This window comes from Sapajus apella, unplaced genomic scaffold (assembly GCF_009761245.1).
Source record: "Sapajus apella isolate SASKATOON/1434 unplaced genomic scaffold, GSC_monkey_1.0 scaffold18, whole genome shotgun sequence".
Classification (NCBI taxonomy): Eukaryota; Metazoa; Chordata; class Mammalia; order Primates; family Cebidae; genus Sapajus; species Sapajus apella.
Genome location: NW_022436958.1, coordinates 28,756,783 through 28,776,994, shown reverse-complemented (window position 1 = coordinate 28,776,994; position 20,212 = coordinate 28,756,783). Strand labels below are relative to the sequence as shown.

The window sequence follows — 20,212 nt, the reverse complement described above, 5'->3', positions numbered from 1 at the left end:
ATAGATAATCAGAAAAACGGAAGCTTAGTCACATCTGATGGAAGTATAGACGATCCGCATTAAGAAATGAAAAATATTCTTTTTAAGAATAAGGTCCACATTGTAAACACAGAACGGGGTAAGATTTGGAGGATGACCCTAAGGGAAAAATGAGGATCCATATTCAAGGTTCTGCAAATGCTCAGGCTGGCATTGCTGAATAACTGTATCAGAGCCTACATCAGTGCTAAGTATGTTACAGGTACTTAACAAATTTTGCTTAAAAAGATGAATGGGTGAGTGAATAAATGAATGAAAGACATTATAACATAATGAAGTCTTGACAGTGATTGGGAGAAGTCACCAGAGAGTGTATTACAGAAAATCTTCATTCAAAATGTGCATAAGTTTAAATAGGATTCCTGTAACATCAATTATCACTCCTGCTGCCAAGTAGCTGGGTTGCTAATACTTTAAGTGATTTTGGGAAGACTTATGCCACCACATCATTTCTTTCTTCACTGTCTATTTTGCAACAATCATGCTTCCTTGCTTTCATAAAGTCTCCCCAGTAAATCTGGAATCCTAATTTCTTCCATCCATCTTCACTCCACTCACCATATGTACCCTCGGCTGTTCACCAACCTTTTCATGGCTTATCATACATCTTGAACCTTGATAATATACGGGTCAAATTATTTCACACAGATGTATTCAGGGTACTTTAACATGCTTGTAAGACATTTGGGTGCAGGAGCCATGTTCTAGGCCCTATGGATAATACACCAATTAGCTCAATATAAGGAGCACACTTTGAATTGCCAAAATGCTGTTCATTAGGTATTGAATGAATTGCTAACATACATTGTTTTCTATAGCCTGTTCAAATAAGCAATTTGCTGAATAGTTTGATCCAAGGTTAAAATTAGAGAGTATCAACCAGAGTTTGCTGTACTTGGCTGAAAATGAGAAACATGTTGAGTTTTTTTTTTATTGATTTTTATTCATTTTCTCTGGAATTTCAAATTATGAAAGCTATTCCTGTATTTTCTTATTTAAATCACATTAAAAGTAGAAGAATTAACATTGCTCCTTTTCATTTTAGTGGACTACTTTAGTTCTGATGTAGAATTAATAGATGCCTTTTTCATAAAGACAAATATTTATCTATTGAAAGGTCAAGTTTTTACTTTTTCCAAAGCTCAATTTAAAAGTATTTTGTCTTTCTAGAAAACACATCTCATCAGACTTAACTTTTTTGGAGGAAAGATCATGTTTTTGCCATCCTTGCATTGCTAACACCTATCACCAATATTTGTGTTTCACAAATGTTTGTTGGGTGAATGAATGAATGACCAGTGCAAAGACTCTTTTATCTAACCACTAACTACTTATAACACTTCCTATCTGATATTTACTTTCACATTCAAAAGAATACGCATAATATTCTGTCTTAATTGCAGAGTAACACAAATCCTTCAAGGTTCTGAATTGTGTAGGCAATGATAAACAACTCTTAGGAGTACTGTCTTGAACCCAGTCTGCCAATTATTCAAACCTAATGTGAGAGGGTATCAGGTAAATTGTAGTTTAACTGTGGAGTCAGGAAAACTATTACTAAATCATGTTGACAGTGTTTTCTCTCTTTTCACTCTATGTATAAGTCCCAGTGGTGAATGGAACCTCTTTAAGGAGAGGCAATCTCATCCTTCCCCACTGTCCTCTGAAGTGGAGCAGCACAGGATCTGTCACATGTGTTACTTGAATACTTTTACTCTTGTGGTACTTGATTTACAAATAACGAAAAAGTGAACCTGCACATTGATTCTTAACATCAGCCAATCTGCTATTTATTTAGAGAAGGAAATGTGAGTTTAATCATTTTGTCAAAGTTATAGTGAATAAGTGATTGGACTCTAGAAATCTTCTGCACACCACTCTGCCATGATTCTCTAAAGAAACTTTTTGATGATTCAAAAGTAAACCCAATGTTTACCAATTTAAAACATTTAGTAAACTAGATATGTAATCAAATATTGTAAGTTCGAGATAGTGCTTATGATATTATTGATTTCCATGTTTTGAAACCATGAACTTTGGTATTAATTCAAGTTAATTCATAATTGTTAATATGTTTTAATGTAGAATAGAGCTAAATACACAATGGAATATTTCGTGAATAACAAGTTTTCTTTAAGCTATAATCCTGAAACATAGATAGGAAATTCTGATTTATAAAACCCTTCTTAATAATATCAATTACATGACTTTCTTAAAATTACTTTAGTGGCAAATATCATAATATTATAAAATATGTTTACTAAAGCAGTTAAAATATGTAAAAGCCATAAAAATAAAATTAATCAAATTAGGAATATAAAAATATTCAGCTTCAGATAAGGCCATAATTATGATCAACCTAACTGTAGTTCATATTCAGCAATTAGAACTGTGAGATGATCATTATGTGAAACTGTTACAACTCATGCACTTAAGAATTCTAAATAAAGAGTGCCTGTAAATATTCCAATCTGGGCATCATTCATGGTGAAATACTACATAAGTAAGTGACCAAAACACGACCCGGTTAGAAACACATCCAGTTTTACAAGTTCTATATACTTCCCTTTGGTATAATTTGGTTATTTAGGTTCACTGTTTATTACTTGCACTTATATATCAGGAAACTCGTGGAATAATTGATGTTGTTAGTGTAGCCCTTACCTAGTTAAAATTTAACAAAATAAGAATGCCAGGACAATAAAGAGATCAAATGGAAACAGCCAATTTTATATGCTCTGAAGAGCATTGGCAATCTTCTACTTTCAGGTGGAAATATTACTTGAACAATGATTTTAGTGGATACCTTATATTATAGGACTCTTCCTACTGAAAATCTACTGCGATTCTCTTAAGTGCTGGATAATTATAATCAAATGAGTTAAGCAGGGCAGAATCATATTTTGTTTAATGATCTAATAAACATCACGATACAACATTTCATTTTGTATTTTTAAGTACTATACTCCCAACTTGTGCTGTAATGATATATTATTCTTAAATATCAATGTTCCAAACTAATAGTCTTTCTTTCAGAAAGTAAATGTGAGCAAATGAAAGTGTAAAGTTTTCATGGGTACACTTGTTTCTCATTATGAAGCTAAGATACATTTTGAAGAAAACATAATTTGTAGATATTGTATATAATTTGGAAAAAGAGACGTATGTTAATTTAATTTAAAAATTGGCACTTCAAAAGGAGAAAACTTGAAATATGGACTAAATCAAATATCCCATATCTGACTTTTTTGATTTTCAAGAGCAAAAATCATTTGTTCTTACATGGTTCCTATTGCTGACCCATACTTAAGGAGCTCTGGTTACTTTACATAAACTAACTCAACCCTGAAACAATGGAAGGAATGGCCTTGCTTACTTTGGAATGGGCTTAAGGCCTAAGTGACACATTTACATTAGACAGGAATTGTTGGTGTTAATTTTCAATGAAAGAGATGGCAAAATCAAAATAATTACCTGCAGTATACTATATTATCCTGAAAGTCATTTCAGTGTTTATAATGGATACATTCTAAAAAATTTTTAACTACAAATAGTAAGATTTTAAACATTTTTCTTGGGATGGCAAAAGGAATTCTTATGTCATGATGGCCTACTGCTCAGTAGATTACCCGTGACCCAAAGACACATGTGTTTGGCCCATTTTGTTGTTACATTAAAGCTATTTAGGGCATTTTTTCCCATCTTAATTACTATCCCACTGGAAAACTTTCCCATGAGGACTACACATTCTCCAGGTTAAAGCCATAGACAGGTGCCTGTTGAATCCATTCCACCACTGCTTACTCGAACCTCCCTACACATTTTTGTCTCCCTTCCTAGGCCCTGTATTAGCAATTAGAATCTTCTTAAGGAAGTGGACAATGTTTCCTGAGAGAGAATCAGAGACTTTTTCAAGTAACCCAAAAATTGCAATAATGTGAGGGTTGAAAATTAATAAACCAGCTCCTGCTTAGCTTCTATTCTACCACCTTCACTCCAGCTAAATCCCCTAGATAAATTGATAGATAATATGCCTCAAATATCTTTTCAAACAGGAAATTGGCAAATGGGATATTCAGAGAATAAGGAAACTCATCTTACCTCTTTCCAAGAAACAAGCTATTATCCAAAAGTGACTAAATCTCACCCTTTTCTGAAGAATTAATACATAATAGGAAAACATAACTATCTGTAGTCCCTTTGTATATGTACATCTGTGTTTAAGTGTAAACCATTATGCATCTCGGTTCCCATTTTATATACCATTCCTCCAATACATAAGGCATTATGGTTCCTACATCTGGAAAGCCAGTGACTGAATATTTTGTTCCAAAGCATAGAATAATCCTCCAGGAATGGCATGATTATTACTTCTTTCTAAGAGCTAACTAAACTTTTATATCAGTGTTGTGTTACAGTTTTATTGGCAGAGGGAGAGGAAACTGCATCTAAGTGACAAAATAATTAACATTTCTTAAAAATAATTAAATTGAGTTAGGCAATTTGGTTAACATATTTGTGCATAAAACTGTGATTTCAACGTCAGAAAATGAAGGTCCACTAAATGGATCCCATAGAATGGTGTTACATTTTTTGCCACTGTCACATGATAGGGAGGGCTCTTCACTTTAAAAACACCATAGGAGCAAGAGTTTCTGATTCTTTTCCTATATAGGAGTGTGTAGATCCTGATACATTTAAATAATATTCTTCAGGAGAAAGTTTTCCAGCAGGTCTGAATAAAATAGAGGGGAGAGAAAGCACAGAGGAGCCAAGAAGATAACAAAGGTGGACTCTAAATCTATTTTTAGAATGAGCATCCCATCTATTAGTCTTTCATTATCATCATCATTATTATTATTTGATATGCAAAAGACATTATTTCCTTTTCTTTCAGTCTAGGAGTTTTAAGGGTATATATAAACAGACTCTCCAAAGGAATTATATTCTAAATGCAAAATAATTTTGGTCAATTGCTAAATGAAGCAATGCCATTTTCCCCAAAATGAAGCAGATAAAATTTATACCTATGATGCTAGCAGCCAAAGCATAGATATTCCAATTCTTCTACATTATTATCACATTAAAACATCCTTTGGGAAGTTTGCACATGAATAAGGGATTGCTTTAATTTGCAAATTACCCTTCAGAAAAACATGACACTAAATAAAAAACCGTCAAGAAAGTATAATAACTGGGCTACATATATATATATTTTTAAAAGGCAGAGGATAAAAGGTGTCTTTGCAAGTTTTCAAAGAGCACCTACATTTCTCCTTTAGGCCCTTAATATGTTCAAAGCTCTGTAACATTAAATGGAAATTAAATAATCCATAAAGGCATGCACTTTTACTTTTCATTGAATATAATTTATATTAAAATCTATGTAAGAAAATTAGCAGCTAAATCATTTTTTTAAAAAAAGTTAGGGTTGTCAGACTTGCCTGACCATGCTTTATATGACTCAGCATAATAGCAGCTGTGCATGTTTTTATTTTACTGCCAATGGATGGGCAAGGAACGTAGCTGAGTAACATGCAGGCCAGTCAAAAGTCATTTAGAAACTGATTATATGTATAGATGTACAACTTGCTTGGGTAACCTGGGTAAAAGTGGTGGCACGAGCCTCTGGCTGGTTAAAAAACACCAGAGCTGCATTCTTGATGGCTCCAGCTTGATTTTACTCCTGTGAGAAGTAAGAATGGTAAGCGGTGAAGGTCACCATATCACACGACTAAATTTCACTTTGAAAAATAGTCATTCAAGCATGGCTTCCATATTACTAAAAACTCTAAAAGAAAAAAACAATCATTCAAAGTCACAAAAGGAATTACATTAATATAATCAAAACAACATTAAAATTACAGCATACGTGATTATGACATGATTTTAAATGATCTACTCTAGAGAATCTACAGAAAACTACTGAAGAATCACACAAATTTAGCAAAGACATAGCAGCGGACATAGTTTGAATACCTAAAAAAATCTTTCAGTCCATTCAATCTGCCTAGAAAAAAAATCATTTAGACATTCCAAAAAAAGTCTCATTTTTTCTTTAAAAAATTAATTTAGAAAGGATTAGCAATAAGCCTCATGTTTCCACTACTCTGTGATACTTAACAGTGTAATCCTGTCCACCAGTTAGAAAAATGACCAGAAAAAAATGACCAGAAGGCAGACTCTAAAATGCTATTTCAAATGGGAGTGTCTGAAATTCTTCAATAATTGTTTTAATTCTCTAGTTTTTTAGTATAGAGTTACCAGGTAGAAGTCTGAAGGATCAAAGCCTACACATAATCTCTTTCATGGCTATGTTCCTCATCATTTATTATTTATAAATTTTTATATGGAAAGTTTGATGTAAAGCCAGAATTAAAAATCCCTCCAAATAACTTTAACACTGAAGTAACAACCTCTATGCTGGGAAGGTATTGGAAGGACTCCACAACTTAAGCAATGAAATAATTCTGTCCACTTTCACTTGGCAGATCAGTTCTCTTCCTCCAATTCTGAAACACTGAATTCACAAACATTATTTCGAGTATTTAACTCAGAGTTCACTTAATTAGAAAACAAATAAAGAAGCTTAATGGTAAGAAGAGAAATAAGAGATTTCCTTACTCTAAATCCCACCTCACTGGACTTCCCTCTTACTTCAAAACATAATGGCTTAAGCTAAGGTTAAATACATGCTCTTTTGGAAAACCCAAGGCTATAAAATCTTAAAGTTAAGAAGACTGGATGTCAAGTTAAACATTCCTCAAAATATACTCAAACTTAACTAGATTAAACTACCCAATGATCTCAACGTTTTATACTTTATAATTCATTCTTAGTTTATTTGACAGCCTGAAATTAAACATTTGTGAAAATTAAAATTGCCTTTTTTTACTATTAGAGAAATATTCATAATTAGGCATAATTTCAAATTAATGAGAGTGGAATATACATTAAAATTCAAATGACCCAATTCTATTTTATAAATGCCAACTTCAGCTTCCATAATAGCAGTATACGATGTAAGAAATTGGGCCACTTCGCCCTTCCAGCACAACCCAGCTAATATAACTATACTTGTTCAAAATTTTGTTAACAAGATTTTAAGTTATCATTCAACTTTCAAATAGCAGTCTAGTTGGTAAAAATTTAAGTTCAACTAATTAAAGTAATTCTTTACCCCAGGCTAGAAGGTTTTATTACTTTTCCCTTGAATCTCATCAGTAATTTTTTGTGACACTGGTAGCTGTGTCTCTGTTATTTATATCTTCCTACATTCAAACATTGTCTGAATTTCCCATTAAACATCTACTTCAACCTAATCACTAACAGCAATACTACCCAACTTACAAACAAAAAAAAAAAAATAGAAAATAGCACATTCTTTAGTAATTTTATCAAATACAGAAATACTGTTTGAAATATCCAGTTCTTTTTTTAGAACTATATTTTCCTCATCATTTTAGCTCATTCTTAATTATGACCATGTTGTGCTATTTGACTTTTACCTTTCAGTACCCAAACTCTGCTATTTCATTGTTCTTTCTTTCCCCACATCAGAAATAGAAGCTTTTATCTTCCTTGCCAAATAATTCGTATGAGAAAGGAACAAATCTGTGTTTTTCATTGTTATTTTTGTTTGTTAATGCAAGCTTTAATGACTGGAAATCTTGTCTTCATTTTCATATAGCTAAACAATTGAATATTAAGGTTTTAAATTCCTCTCTTTACCTCCAATTCTGTACTTACTGACCTACAGGTTAATAACAAACAAAATGAAAAATATATTCTGGTGCTCATACATTTTTTGTAAATCAAAGAATACGTTAAGGTACTACCAGGTCTTACTGAGTTGGTAAATTCTGAATTTTGCATTCTATAGTGTATTAAGGATTTTTGTTTCTTTAAAGGGTGAACACTGAGCTCAGTAGGGTTGAATATGTTTTTTAGTGTGATTCCTCATCAATATTTTCTCTTCAAAAAAATGACTGACTTCAGGAAACATAAACTACATATAAATATCAAGCCAAGATCCCAAACAGATCTTCCTTGAGGAAATATGTCTGTGCAAACTAAATACAATACTATTTTATGAAGTATTTTATAAGAACCAAGAACATAACAAGGTGAGAATTGTAACTACCCTCCCATCAGGTATTTTTCCAGTACATACAGAAAATGACAGTTGTGGGCAAATTACAAGGAAGAAAGTGAACAAATTTAACAATCTAAAATTTTCACAAATCTAGGAATTTTTTTAAATAGTGAAAAAATTTATATCAAGAATACTGTTAAGAATTCAAAATGTGAGTATATGAAACATGAGTAAGCATATTGCTTATCTAGTTATATTTTAATCTAACATTTATTTATTACCAATTTTGCCATGGATAACGTATTGCTAGACAGATATTTTCTATTTTCTTATCAGGAAGGAAGCATACAATTTAAAAATACCTGATAATTTTAAACAACAGAAATACGTAACACCAAAATACCTCCTTATTTAAACATGTTTACCTCTTTGCTTTCCTCCATATCTGACTCACTGCTGAATTCTTCAGTATTTAAATTTTCAAAGTCAGATTCTCCAACAGCAATTGGTACCGTCACAGTGAGGCTAGGGTTGTTTATAAATGACATGTAATCACTTTCATCCACGACATACTTTTCTACACTGCTGCCTATGCCACTAGTAGTTCCATTTCCATCTTTGAGATAATTGAGGTCTTTGCCTATTTCTATGGTGGTATGGTTGGAAATACAGCTGTCTTTTTTATTATTTAAATCCTCAAGAGGTTTAATTTCATCTAAAGCTTTCTGTTTCCTAACAAAAGCTTTTTGAATAAATTCGCGTATTTTTCTTTTAACAAAATCTATTCCTTTCTGCATCCTTCCCACAGCAATCTGGAGATTATTCATTTCGTTATCATCATCAGTGGCAGCAAGATTGTCAGAACTGAAGGAACTCAAAAGCAAGGCCAAGAAGAGGTTCAGAACCTGAAACACAGCAGGAAAACAGGTGATCAAAACATTCTATTTTTTCAATTGCTTTCAATCATTAATTTTCTAAAATTGTTGTTGACACCTTATTTTATGCTAGTATTTCTGCTAATTCATGATAAACTATTCAAAAAAAAGAGAATGAAACAAAAATATCTAGTCAATATTAAATAATATTTAGCACTATTTGCTTTTTAATTATTGCAAAAATACTGAAATCATTGTTAAATGAAACATTTATATGAAGCTCAGTCCCAAAAGAAAAATATAGACAACTGTATAGTGAAAAGAAAACCTTTTACTTGAAATGCTGATATATTTGGACATTTATCCCCTCCCAAATCTCATGTTGAATTGTAATCCCCAGCACTGAGCGTGGGGCCTGGTGGGAGGCATTTGGATTGTGGGGGCAGATCCCTCATGGCTTGGTGCTGCCTGCATGTTAGTGAGTTCTCATGAGATGTGGTTATTTAAAAGTTTGTAGTGCCTCCTCCCCACACTCTCTTTGGCTTGCTCCTGCTTTCATCATGTGAAATGCCTGCTCCACTTCACCTTCTGCCGTGACTGAAAGCTCCCTGAGGCTTCACTAGAAGCCAAGCAGATGCCAGCACCATGCTCCCTGCAGAACAATCAGCTAATTGAACCTCTTTTCTTTATAAATTATCCAGTCTCAGGTATTTATCTATAGCAATGCCTAATACAGATGCTATTTTGACCGTGTAATTTGGATTTTTCGAAACACTGATAATTTATTCCTAAAACCAACAATTATTCCAATATACTTAAATATGATTTTACTTTTGTGCCTTTGTTCCATTTTTTTGTACATAGATAACTGGACAAATAAGACAAAAATGTATTTATTGTTGGATAAAAAGTCCCAATTTTTTGTTAGGACAATTATGGCTACTATAATTATACAATAGCAGGAAATACTATAAGATGATTTTATACAATAATTATGATGTTATTGTTGAATTAAAGATTGTGGAGTTGAAGTATTGTCATGAATAAGAACAGTAGTCAGTCTGCAAATTGGGTCATTCATATGCTTCACTGGTATAAATGAGGGAAAAGATTAGTGATGTTAAACCCACTATTGTGTATGTACAAAAAAAGACAATTTACTAAGAAATCAGACATTCTCAGGGGTACAAGATTCAGTCACATTTTTTTTTCAGGATTTAATGACAATCTCTATGAATCCCTGATTATTTAACCATATAGAACATACAGAACAAAAGAAAGATACAGCAGTAAAGAGAGGCAAATGCACAAACTAAATACAAGTTGCATATCCCTTATCTGAAATGCTTGGGACCAGAAATGTTTTGAATTTTAGATTTAAAAATATTTGCATGTACACAATGACAAATCTTCAGAATGAAACACTGAGACACATGTCTAAACTCAAAATTCATTTAAGTTTCATATACATCTTACACACATAGCCTGAAGGTAATTTTATACAATATTTTAAATAATTTTGTTCAGGAAACAAAACTTTGTGGTTTCAACCGTGATTCATCACAAGAAGGTAGGTGTAGAATTTTCTTCTTGTAGTATCATGTTAGTGCTCAAAAATTTTGAACTTGAGAGCATTTTGGATTTTAGATTTTCAGATTAGGGATACGCAACCTGGAGTATAAAAGTAGGATCTTTGGAAAATTTTTGAGTAAAACTTCAGTGAAAAGAATTCTACATTCTTGCTATACTCTCATCTTTCTATCATGCTTATGAGGCTTAGAGCACCTTTGTCTAACTAGTTGTAAGTTAGTCTAATCAATGGTGATTTTTTTAAAAGTAAAAATGTGTAAGATCCAATGAAGACCATGTGTGATTTTGAGGTTGTGTATTGACACATCTGTCTGTCTCTACACTATGACTACCGATAATCACATTAAGACTAGACCTGCTCCTTTGCTTCTGGAATTTACCAATAAAATAGTAATTTATTGTAATTTGCTTTTGAACTTATTATTTGGATAAAAAATCGATAAAAGGAAAAACTGCATGTAAATTTTTTATTTTTATCTAAAATAAAACTGAATTTTGATGCCATACTATTTTCTAGATTTAATTTCCTAAAGTATATTAATGTTCTGTCATTGTCTACTTGGAAATTTTTCTTGATATACATCCATCAATCCTCCCCCAGAGTGGGAGCCAAGTATATTGCCTCTGCATTGGGCAAATAGTCTATTTACAAATGTTCTTTACTGTTACACTTATATAGCCTGCTCCCCTTTCTCATTTGTGCTTTTAAATTTGTCCTCCACATCTCTATCACATTACATTGGATTCCTTTTTTTCCTTTCTTTTTAAACAAGCACAACTTTGCTGAGAGATTGGGAGATCTTTTAGGTCTGAAACATCCCTTAGAGCCAGGTCCTAGAGTAGTATCAATACCAGATCATAGTAACAATAAAAGTAAAACCAGCTTTTTAATTGAGCTCTTAGTAAGTACCAGTTCTTGTGCCAAGCATTTTGTAAGGTTCATATGACTTATTTCTCACAGCTCTATAAGGCAAGAATTAGTATTAATAATATTTTGCAGACGAGAATGCTGAGGCTTCTATAAAACTTAAGTGACTTGTCCAAGACCACAGTTAATAAATAGAGAAGCTTTGTTTTTTTGTTTTGTTTTGTTTTTGTTTGTTTGTTTTGAAGTCTAATTGTAAGGTCCTTACTCCTAATTGCAGAATGAAAGGGGAAATGGTATTCCATGTTCATTCTTCTTGATACTTTCTTTCTTTGAACTGCTGTCATACTTAGTTTAATAAAGTATACCATTAATTTTCTAATTGTTTATGAATTGATAACTTAATGCAATGCTGTTCTATTGTCAGGAAAAGAAATAAATATCCCCTGAACATATGACTTCTTTCTCATAAATCCATTGCAGTTTTTATTATTTTAAAGCAGGCAATCTACATGTCGTGGCAGAGTGCTGAAACTATGCTTATTAATGCCTACTAGACGCTAACTTTCGTCAGTGTGTTTCCGTTAGTTCCACAGATTCCTTGACACAGAGGAGCACATATTTTAGAATTAGAGTGCTGAGTAAAAATCGATTTTCTGTTACCTACTAAGTAGCATAACCAATCTGAGCCTGTTTCCTCATCTATAAGATAAAGGCAATAGCTTTTCTAGTGCCCAGCTTACAAGGTTGTTGTAAGGATTAAATGACAGAATCCATGTGGCTTTCAGCACAGCTCCTGGCACATAGTGAACCCTTGAGAAAGTTTAGCTGTTATTATTACCACTGTTACTATTATCCAATGTATCCTCCACAACACTATCTTTCTATTTACTTTATTTCCCTAGAAATATTTGCATGAGTCAAGTTAATGTCTCTTTCTAGAGCTTTGTCACCAAAAGGTATGTGCATAACAGCTGGCTCAGGTGTTTGGTGTGATCCATGACAATTTAAGGAAACAGAGTTCAGCAAGCTCACTCAGGGACTGAAATCCTGAATCCCGTTTCACAACTGTGTTAGCTCACTACATGAAATCAACTCTTTCACGTGTCTCAAATTAGTCCCTTGGAATGGAAATGTTACCATAATTTCCATTTGAAACCAAGATTGAAATATAACGCATATATTAGTTGTTTCTGCATCCTGATTCCTAACTTTTGAGAGGAAGCCAACACCTTCACATCCCTCCTGTGTGTTACTGCCTCACTTCCACTTAGAGAGGAGGTTGAGGTTGTATTCTCTCCTTCTAGAACTATCAGTTTTCAAAAAGTCATATTGTCTTTCTGCAGTGCCTATCTTCAACCTATAAAAGGCTCTCTGGCCACAGTGTCAGGAAACTAAGAATGGCTCATAAAAATCCTGGCCTGGGAAAGAGCAGTTTGTGGTCGCAGCTGTGTCTTGTCTGTAGACTAAGCTGGCAGTCACATCTATTGCGACTACTACATCTATTTGGGTGGAGCCCCACCTGGTAGTTCATGCGGTGTGTTAAGAGGAAGTTACGCCAGCTTGCCTTTGGAGCAGCTTTTCCCTTTTTCCCATGAAGATAGGAAGGAAGAACTGTAGAAGGTGGTGAGTATATCAAGTACATTTACCCTTAAGGAAATGTGATATAAGCATATTTCCTTAATAGCAGTAAACTTGATAAATATTACTACTTTGCTACTCCAGAAATATATCCAAGTTATCATAAGACGAATAAATTGTTTTAACTGATAGTCAAAAAGAAAGGAGAACCTTTAATTTTTCTCTCAGAAGCACAAAAATTAAATTTATACTAGTAGATGGAAATGTTTCTTTTATAAATGATATCTTTTTACACATACATCACAATCTAAATTAATACTGATGTCATCCACAAGTATAGATACATGATACTTCCTGAAATTTTCTTTTCCACTTGAATTCTCTGTACAATTACACATTAGAGTGATATGCGAGTTTCAGTAAACTAATAGATGGCATGTATTAGGCTGAGTTACTTCCTCTTTAAATCTACTCTGCATTCTTCTGCTGCATACATTTTTGAAAAATATCATTGGTTCACTGTCACTTTCCTGATTAAAAAAAAAAATCTGTAGCTTTGAATTGTCTAAAGGAAAACCCATTTTATTATGTGCAGTCAGCCTTTTCATAAATTAAATTCTACACAATCTGGTTCCAAACTTTCTTTCTGAATTCCCCATTGCAGTCTGATCATTCATTGTTGTCATAAAGGATTCTATTATCTGCCTTTTCTTCTCTTCTTCCAACATATGCCAAATATACATATAGAGAAATGAAATCAAATAATATCATAATTATATTATCTTTTCTTTGTTTCTGTTCTATGTAACCCTATGACACTTTCTTTCTGTTCTTTGCAATCTTACACTTTTCTGAAAGTGAACATCTTAAAGTTGTCTTGGGGATTATAGTAGCCTTAGAATAAGCTTAGTAATTATTTGATACTCTTCCTTTCAAAATGTAGCGCCAAGTTTCTTCTTGGTGTGACCTCTTCTTAATAACTGGTCTCTAATGAATAGGATATGGCAGAAGTGGTGAAGAGTGACTTTAAAAAGTAGAACATAAAGAGGATTTTCTCCTTGACTTCTCTCTTACATCACCTACCCTGGAAGGAGACAGCTGCCATGTCATAATGATTCTCAACAGTACTATGGAAAAGGTAGAGAGAAATTGAGACCTTCAACCAACCGCTAACAAGGAACTGGGACTTCCTTTCAATAACCATAAGATTGAGCCTCCTTAGAAGCTGATCTTTCAGCCCCAGTCAAAGTAACTATAACCTCAGCTAACATCTTGACAGCAACTTCATGACTGGCCCTGACCAGAACCATGCAGTTAATTTATTCCCAAAATCCTGACCCACAGAAACTGTAAAATAATCAGTATTTATTGTTTTAAGCCACTGTTTTTAATTCTGGATTGTACACTGTTTATGTTTCTTGTTACTTTAAAAATAGATCAGAATTATCAAAATTAATGCTGAAGATGCTAAAATCTGGCAATAAATAGAAATAAAATAATACTTTGCCTTTTTCCCTTCCCCTTTCTCTACCTTTGGGAACTTGGAGGTTACCTTTATGTGAAAGGAAATCATGTCTATAGAGTATATGCAGTTTTCTGTTTTTTGTTTTTTGTTTTTTTCAACAGAGTCTTACTCTTTTACCCAGACTGGAATGTAATGGAGCAATCTTGGCCCACTGCAACCTCTGTCTCACAGGCTCAAGCGATTTTCATGCCTTTCCCATGTAGCTGGGATCACAGATGCACACATCACACCTGGGTAATCTTGATATTTCTAGTAGAGATGGGGTTTAGCTATGCTGGCCAGCCTGTTCTCAAATTCCTGTTCTCAAGAGACTGCCTGCCTCAGTCTCCCAAATTGCTGGAATTACTGGCATGAGCCACTGAACCTGGCTAGAGTATATACATTAAATTACTGGTTATGGTAATCATTTTTCTCTTCCATTGGTTTGGGTTCTAATTAAGCAACTCAGTGTAATTACTTCATATTTAAAGCATAAGAGCCTGATCCTTCTCACAGACTCTACTGTCCTCTGTACCTCAGCCACTGGGAACCTTGTTTCCTGTTTTCTTCTTTGAGATGGTCTACCTTTCTTCCCACCAAGCAAAATCTTGCAACTCAATAAAATATATTTTAGGTCCAAACCCTTTGACAAAGATTTCCCTGATCAACCCTCTTATTGTAAATCAAGGTTTCCATTTTGTTAACTTGACATATGGCATTTTGTTTTCATATTTTTTGATGCATATTAGTTACTTCCCATTTTTAATTCTATTTGAGTACATGCCCTATCACTGTGTTATATTTATCTTCTTATGTGTTCCCGTCTTTCCCATATCTTCAAAATTCAGGACAGTGGTGTTAGGCATGGTTAATTTTTGTTGTTGTTTTTATTATGCTTTAAGTTCTGGGATATATGTGCAGAACATATAGGCTTGTTACATGAGTATATACATGTGCCATGGTGGTTTGCTGCACCCATCAACTCATCATCTACCTTAAGTGTTTCTCCTAATGCTGTCCCTCCCCTATTCCCCCAATCCCCAACAGGTCCCAGTGCATGATGTTTTTCTCCCTGTGTTCATGTGTTCTCAATGTTCAGCTCCCACTTATGAGTGAGCACATGTGGTGTTTGGTTTTTGTTCCTGTGTTAGTTTGCTGAGAAGGATGGTTTCCAGCTTCATCCATGTCTCCACAAAGGACAAAAATTCATGCTATTGTGAATAGTGCTGCAATAAACGTATGTGTGCATGTGTCTTTATAGTAAAATGATTCATATGTATCCTTTGGGTACATACCCAGTAATGGGATTGCTGGGTCAAATGGCAATTCTGGTTCTAGATTCTTGAGGAATTGCCACCCTGTCTTCCATAATGGTCGAACTAATTTTCACTCTTACCAGTAGCATAAATGTGTTTCTATTTATCCACATCCTCTCCAGCATCTGTTGTTTCCTGACTTTTAATGATCAACATTCTAACTGGCATGAGATGATATCTCATTGAAGTTTTGATTTGCATTTCTCTAATGACCAGTGATGATGAGCTTTTCTTCATATGTTCGTTGACCACATAAATGTCTTCTTTTAAGAAGTGTGTGTTCATATCCTTTGCACACTTTTTGATGGGGTTGTTTGTTGTTTTATTGTAAATTTGTTTAAGTTCTTTGTAGATTCTGGATATTATTAGCCCTTTGTCAGTTGGATAGATTGAAAAAATTTTCTCCTGTTCCGTAGATTGCCTGTTCACTCTGATGATAGTTTCTTTTGCTGCTCAGAAGCTCTTTAGTTTAATTAGATCCTATTTATCAATTTTGGCTTTTGTTGCCATTGCTTTTGGTGTTCTAGTCATGAAGTCTTTGCCCATGTCTATTTCTTGAGTGGTATTGCCTAGGTTTTCTTCTAAGGTTTTTATGGTTTTAGGTTTAATGTTTAAGTATTTAATCCATATTGAGTTAATTTTTGTAAAGCATGAAGACAAGATTAAAGAAAAAAGAATGAAAAGGAATGAACAAAGCCTCCAAATAATATGGGACTATGTGAAAAGACCAAACCTATGTTTGATTGGTGTAACTGAAGGTGATGGGGAGAATGTAACCAAGTTGGAAAACACTCTTCAGGATATTATACAGGAGAACTTCCCTACCTAGTAAGACAGGCCAACATTCAAATTAAGGAAATACAGAGAACACCACAAAGATATTCCTTAAGAAAAGCAATCCCAAAACACATAATCATCAGATTCACCAAGGTTGAAATGAAGGAAAAAACGTTAAGGGAAGCCAGAGAGAAAGGTTGGGTTATCCACAAAGGGAAGCCTATCAGATTAAGAGTGGATCTCTTTGCAAAAACTCTACAAGACAGAAGAGAGTGGGGTCCAATATTCAACATTCTTAAAGAAAAGAATTTTCAACCTAAGATTTCATATCCAGCCCAACTAAGTTTCATAAGTGAAGGAGAAATAAAATCCTTTATAGACAAGGAAAACCTGAGAGATTTTGTCACCAGCAGACCTGCCTTACAAGAACTCCTGAAGTAAGCACTAAATATGGAAAGGAAAAACCAATGCCAGCCATTGCAAAAACATACCAAATTGTAAAGACTCCCATCGGCAGTATAAAGAAACTACATTAACTAATGGGCAAAATAATGACAGAATCATCATAATGACAGGATCAAATTCACACCTAACAATATTAACCTTAATTGTGAACAGGCTAAATGCCCCAGTTAAAAGACACAGACTGACAAATTAAATAAAGAGTCAACACTCATCGGTGTGCTGTATTCAGGAGACCCATCTCATGTGCAAAGACACACATAGGCTCAAGACAAGGGGTGGAAGAATATTTATCAAGCAAATGGAAAGCAAAAAAAAAAAAAGCAGAAATTACATCCCTAGTCTCTGGTAAAACAAACTTTAAACCAACAAAGATCAAAAAAGACAAAGAAGGACATTACATAATGGTAAAGGGATCGATGCAACAAGAAGAGCTAACTATCCTAAATATCTATGGTGTTCAGCAGGGTTAATCTTATGCAGAAATGACAATGTTTCTTGATCAATGTTACTTGTTGAGACTACATTTTCTAGGCACCAGAAACCCCAGGTGACTTTAATAAACTGAGATTTTTACTAATTTTTAAACTCCAATTTCTTGAAAAACAAATTTGAAACATTTTCAAGTGTTATTGCTAGTATAAATGAGTGTTCTAAGTAACACTGCCATGCTTTAGTACAAGAGCTGAAAGATAAATAACAGAATTGTTTCTCTCCATGTTGTAAGAAAGATGATGACAGAAAGAACAACTTTGGTTCAAAATGTAATTTAGGGTTTTTGTGTATTACAATGGTCTAAACTGTACATGGCTCTTACAATCATGAATAATGGACAATAGGAAATGGCTTTGATTTAAAAAAACGCAAAATACTCTTCAGCTGAGCATACTTTTTTATGATAACATTATATTTTGATGAAAATGAGGAAAATGTTTTTTGCTACATACCACTAGATTTCCAATCACCATGACCATCATGAAGACAGTAAGGCACATGGTTTGGCCAGCGACCTCCATACAATCCCACATGGTCTCTATCCACTCTCCACACAGCACGCGGAACACAATCAGGAAGGAGTGGAAGAAGTCATGCATGTGCCATCGTGGGAGTTCACAATCATTGGAAATCTTGCAGACACATTCTTTGTAGCTCTTACCAAAGAGCTGCATGCCGACCACGGCAAAAATGAATACGATGATGGCCAACACCAAGGTGAGGTTTCCCAGAGCCCCCACAGAATTGCCAATGATCTTTATTAGCATATTCAGAGTTGGCCAGGATTTTGCCAACTTGAAAACTCGGAGCTGGAAATAAAAGCAAGAACAGTATTAATGCTCTGCATTTCTAAAAAAAATATGTAATTTTATTTACATGGCAAATTTACAGGAAACTGTCTCAATTATAGAGTCATGCATTATTTATTTTTCAAATTATTACTAGCAAATATAGCAGTTACTTGCTACCATATAGGATTTATTTTTTAGTCCGAAATGGTCCATACTGTAAATAAAATAATTAAATTACACAGTTTATAAACTGGCTTTTTAACAAGAAACACAAAATTTTCCAGAATTCTACATAAGTATATGTAATATACACCTTTGTTTCTCCTTAAAGAATTAAGATATTTAAGATTAATGGTGGTAAATCAGCAGAGCTCCAGTTTCAGAGAAGTAGAAACTCTCATTATTTTAAAAGGCCAAAACGGATATTGTTTTTAGCCTATTTTAAATATCATGCTGAAGTGCACAAGTGAAAATAATATCAACACTTAACTTACATAAAGTACAAACAGAAATGAACTAATTTCTTTTTCTTTAGATTGTTTTAATCTAGATATATCTTCAGCTTGCTGTAACTTAGGCTATATTTTAAACATATATTTAAAGAAAAGGTATTTAAACTTAAATAAAAAGCTAGACTTTTTTTACCCTTTATGTCTTCAAAGACTTAATTCAGTGTAGTGTGTAAATGTCTCTCTCATTGTGTTTAACATATTGGTCGTATTAGCTTTAGAGATTGCTGAAGTACCATTTATGGTTAAACAGCAGCAGCATTTCATTTCTGATGCTTCAGTAAATGTCAGGCTGAGAGTACTGCATTATTTAATGGCATCAAAGCTACCCAAAGGAGGAAATACATGCACCAAAGTATTTAATTTATTCCAGAGAATAATTTATGCAAAAGAGCCTGACACACTAAGTAAAATTCTAATGATACTATGCTTCCTATTTCCCTTAACTGCATCACGTTATCATGAAGGTTTACTAAATATTTTTAAGCTCTTTCCCATATCACTTGTTTTATCATTTTAAATTTTTGTCCTGTTTTTTGTATCCTTCTAGTTTCAAATTAGATACGTAACTATCTTTGAGGACTAGGGAAGGAAACTATAGTTCTAAGGATCACAATTCAAATTTGAACATTGAAAGCAGCAAGGGAAATTGTAAACAGATTTCTTGACAAAGTCTCCAGCCTAATCACTATTAAGGTAAATCATCGATAGGACTCTGTTCTTAATAACCATGTACAACCACTGCTATTTGAAAATAAATCACAAAAGTTACAGTCAACTCAAAGTAATAGTATTATAAAACTTATCAAACTTTCACTGGAAGTGTGTCAAGTGATATTTTGTCTCTGAATTTTAAAATCTAATAGTTTTTATATAAGATCAAAGAAATATACTTTAACAAAATACAATTTGGTTAGCTCAAAGAGTGGATTTGGTGACATTCTGATATGGCAGCAGTCGTATGGGAGCTCTGTTTCCATATCCTTCTCCCTTGTACACTGTCTGTTGTCCTATTTCTTCTATGGGGCCAAGGTGAGCAATGAACAATTCCATAATTCCTCAGTCCCTGACAGAAAGGGGAGCTCATCTTAGGTCCCAAGGAAGCATTGTGCACAGCTATGCAAACCTCAGGTAACTGAGAGTTGACCATGGTGCTGTTGAATTGCGATTCGAGTTTATCTGTGATTCCCTTTTCCCCCTTCCCGTTAACCTTCCATTCAGTAACTAAGAAGAGAACTGTAGTCTATTCATTTAAGTAAACTTTGTCTATTTAAGGGAACTTTATCTATTAAAGCTATGATGAAGAAGAAACT

General features: G+C 33.7%; 1 protein-coding gene across 3 annotated transcripts in view; it reads right to left on the bottom strand.

Annotated features, from left to right (window-relative positions):
* The window catches only part of LOC116557101 (sodium channel protein type 2 subunit alpha), a 148,378-nt gene that overhangs the window by 29,087 nt on the left and 99,079 nt on the right, over positions 1 to 20,212 (bottom strand). For all 3 annotated transcript variants that reach the window (XM_032286592.1, XM_032286594.1, XM_032286593.1), the window contains exons 16-17: positions 18,052 to 18,408; positions 8,560 to 9,039 (exon numbers count right to left, since the gene is read on the bottom strand). In XM_032286592.1, coding sequence (XP_032142483.1) covers positions 8,560 to 9,039; positions 18,052 to 18,408 — 837 coding nt within the window. The remainder of the gene's footprint in view (positions 1 to 8,559; positions 9,040 to 18,051; positions 18,409 to 20,212) is intronic.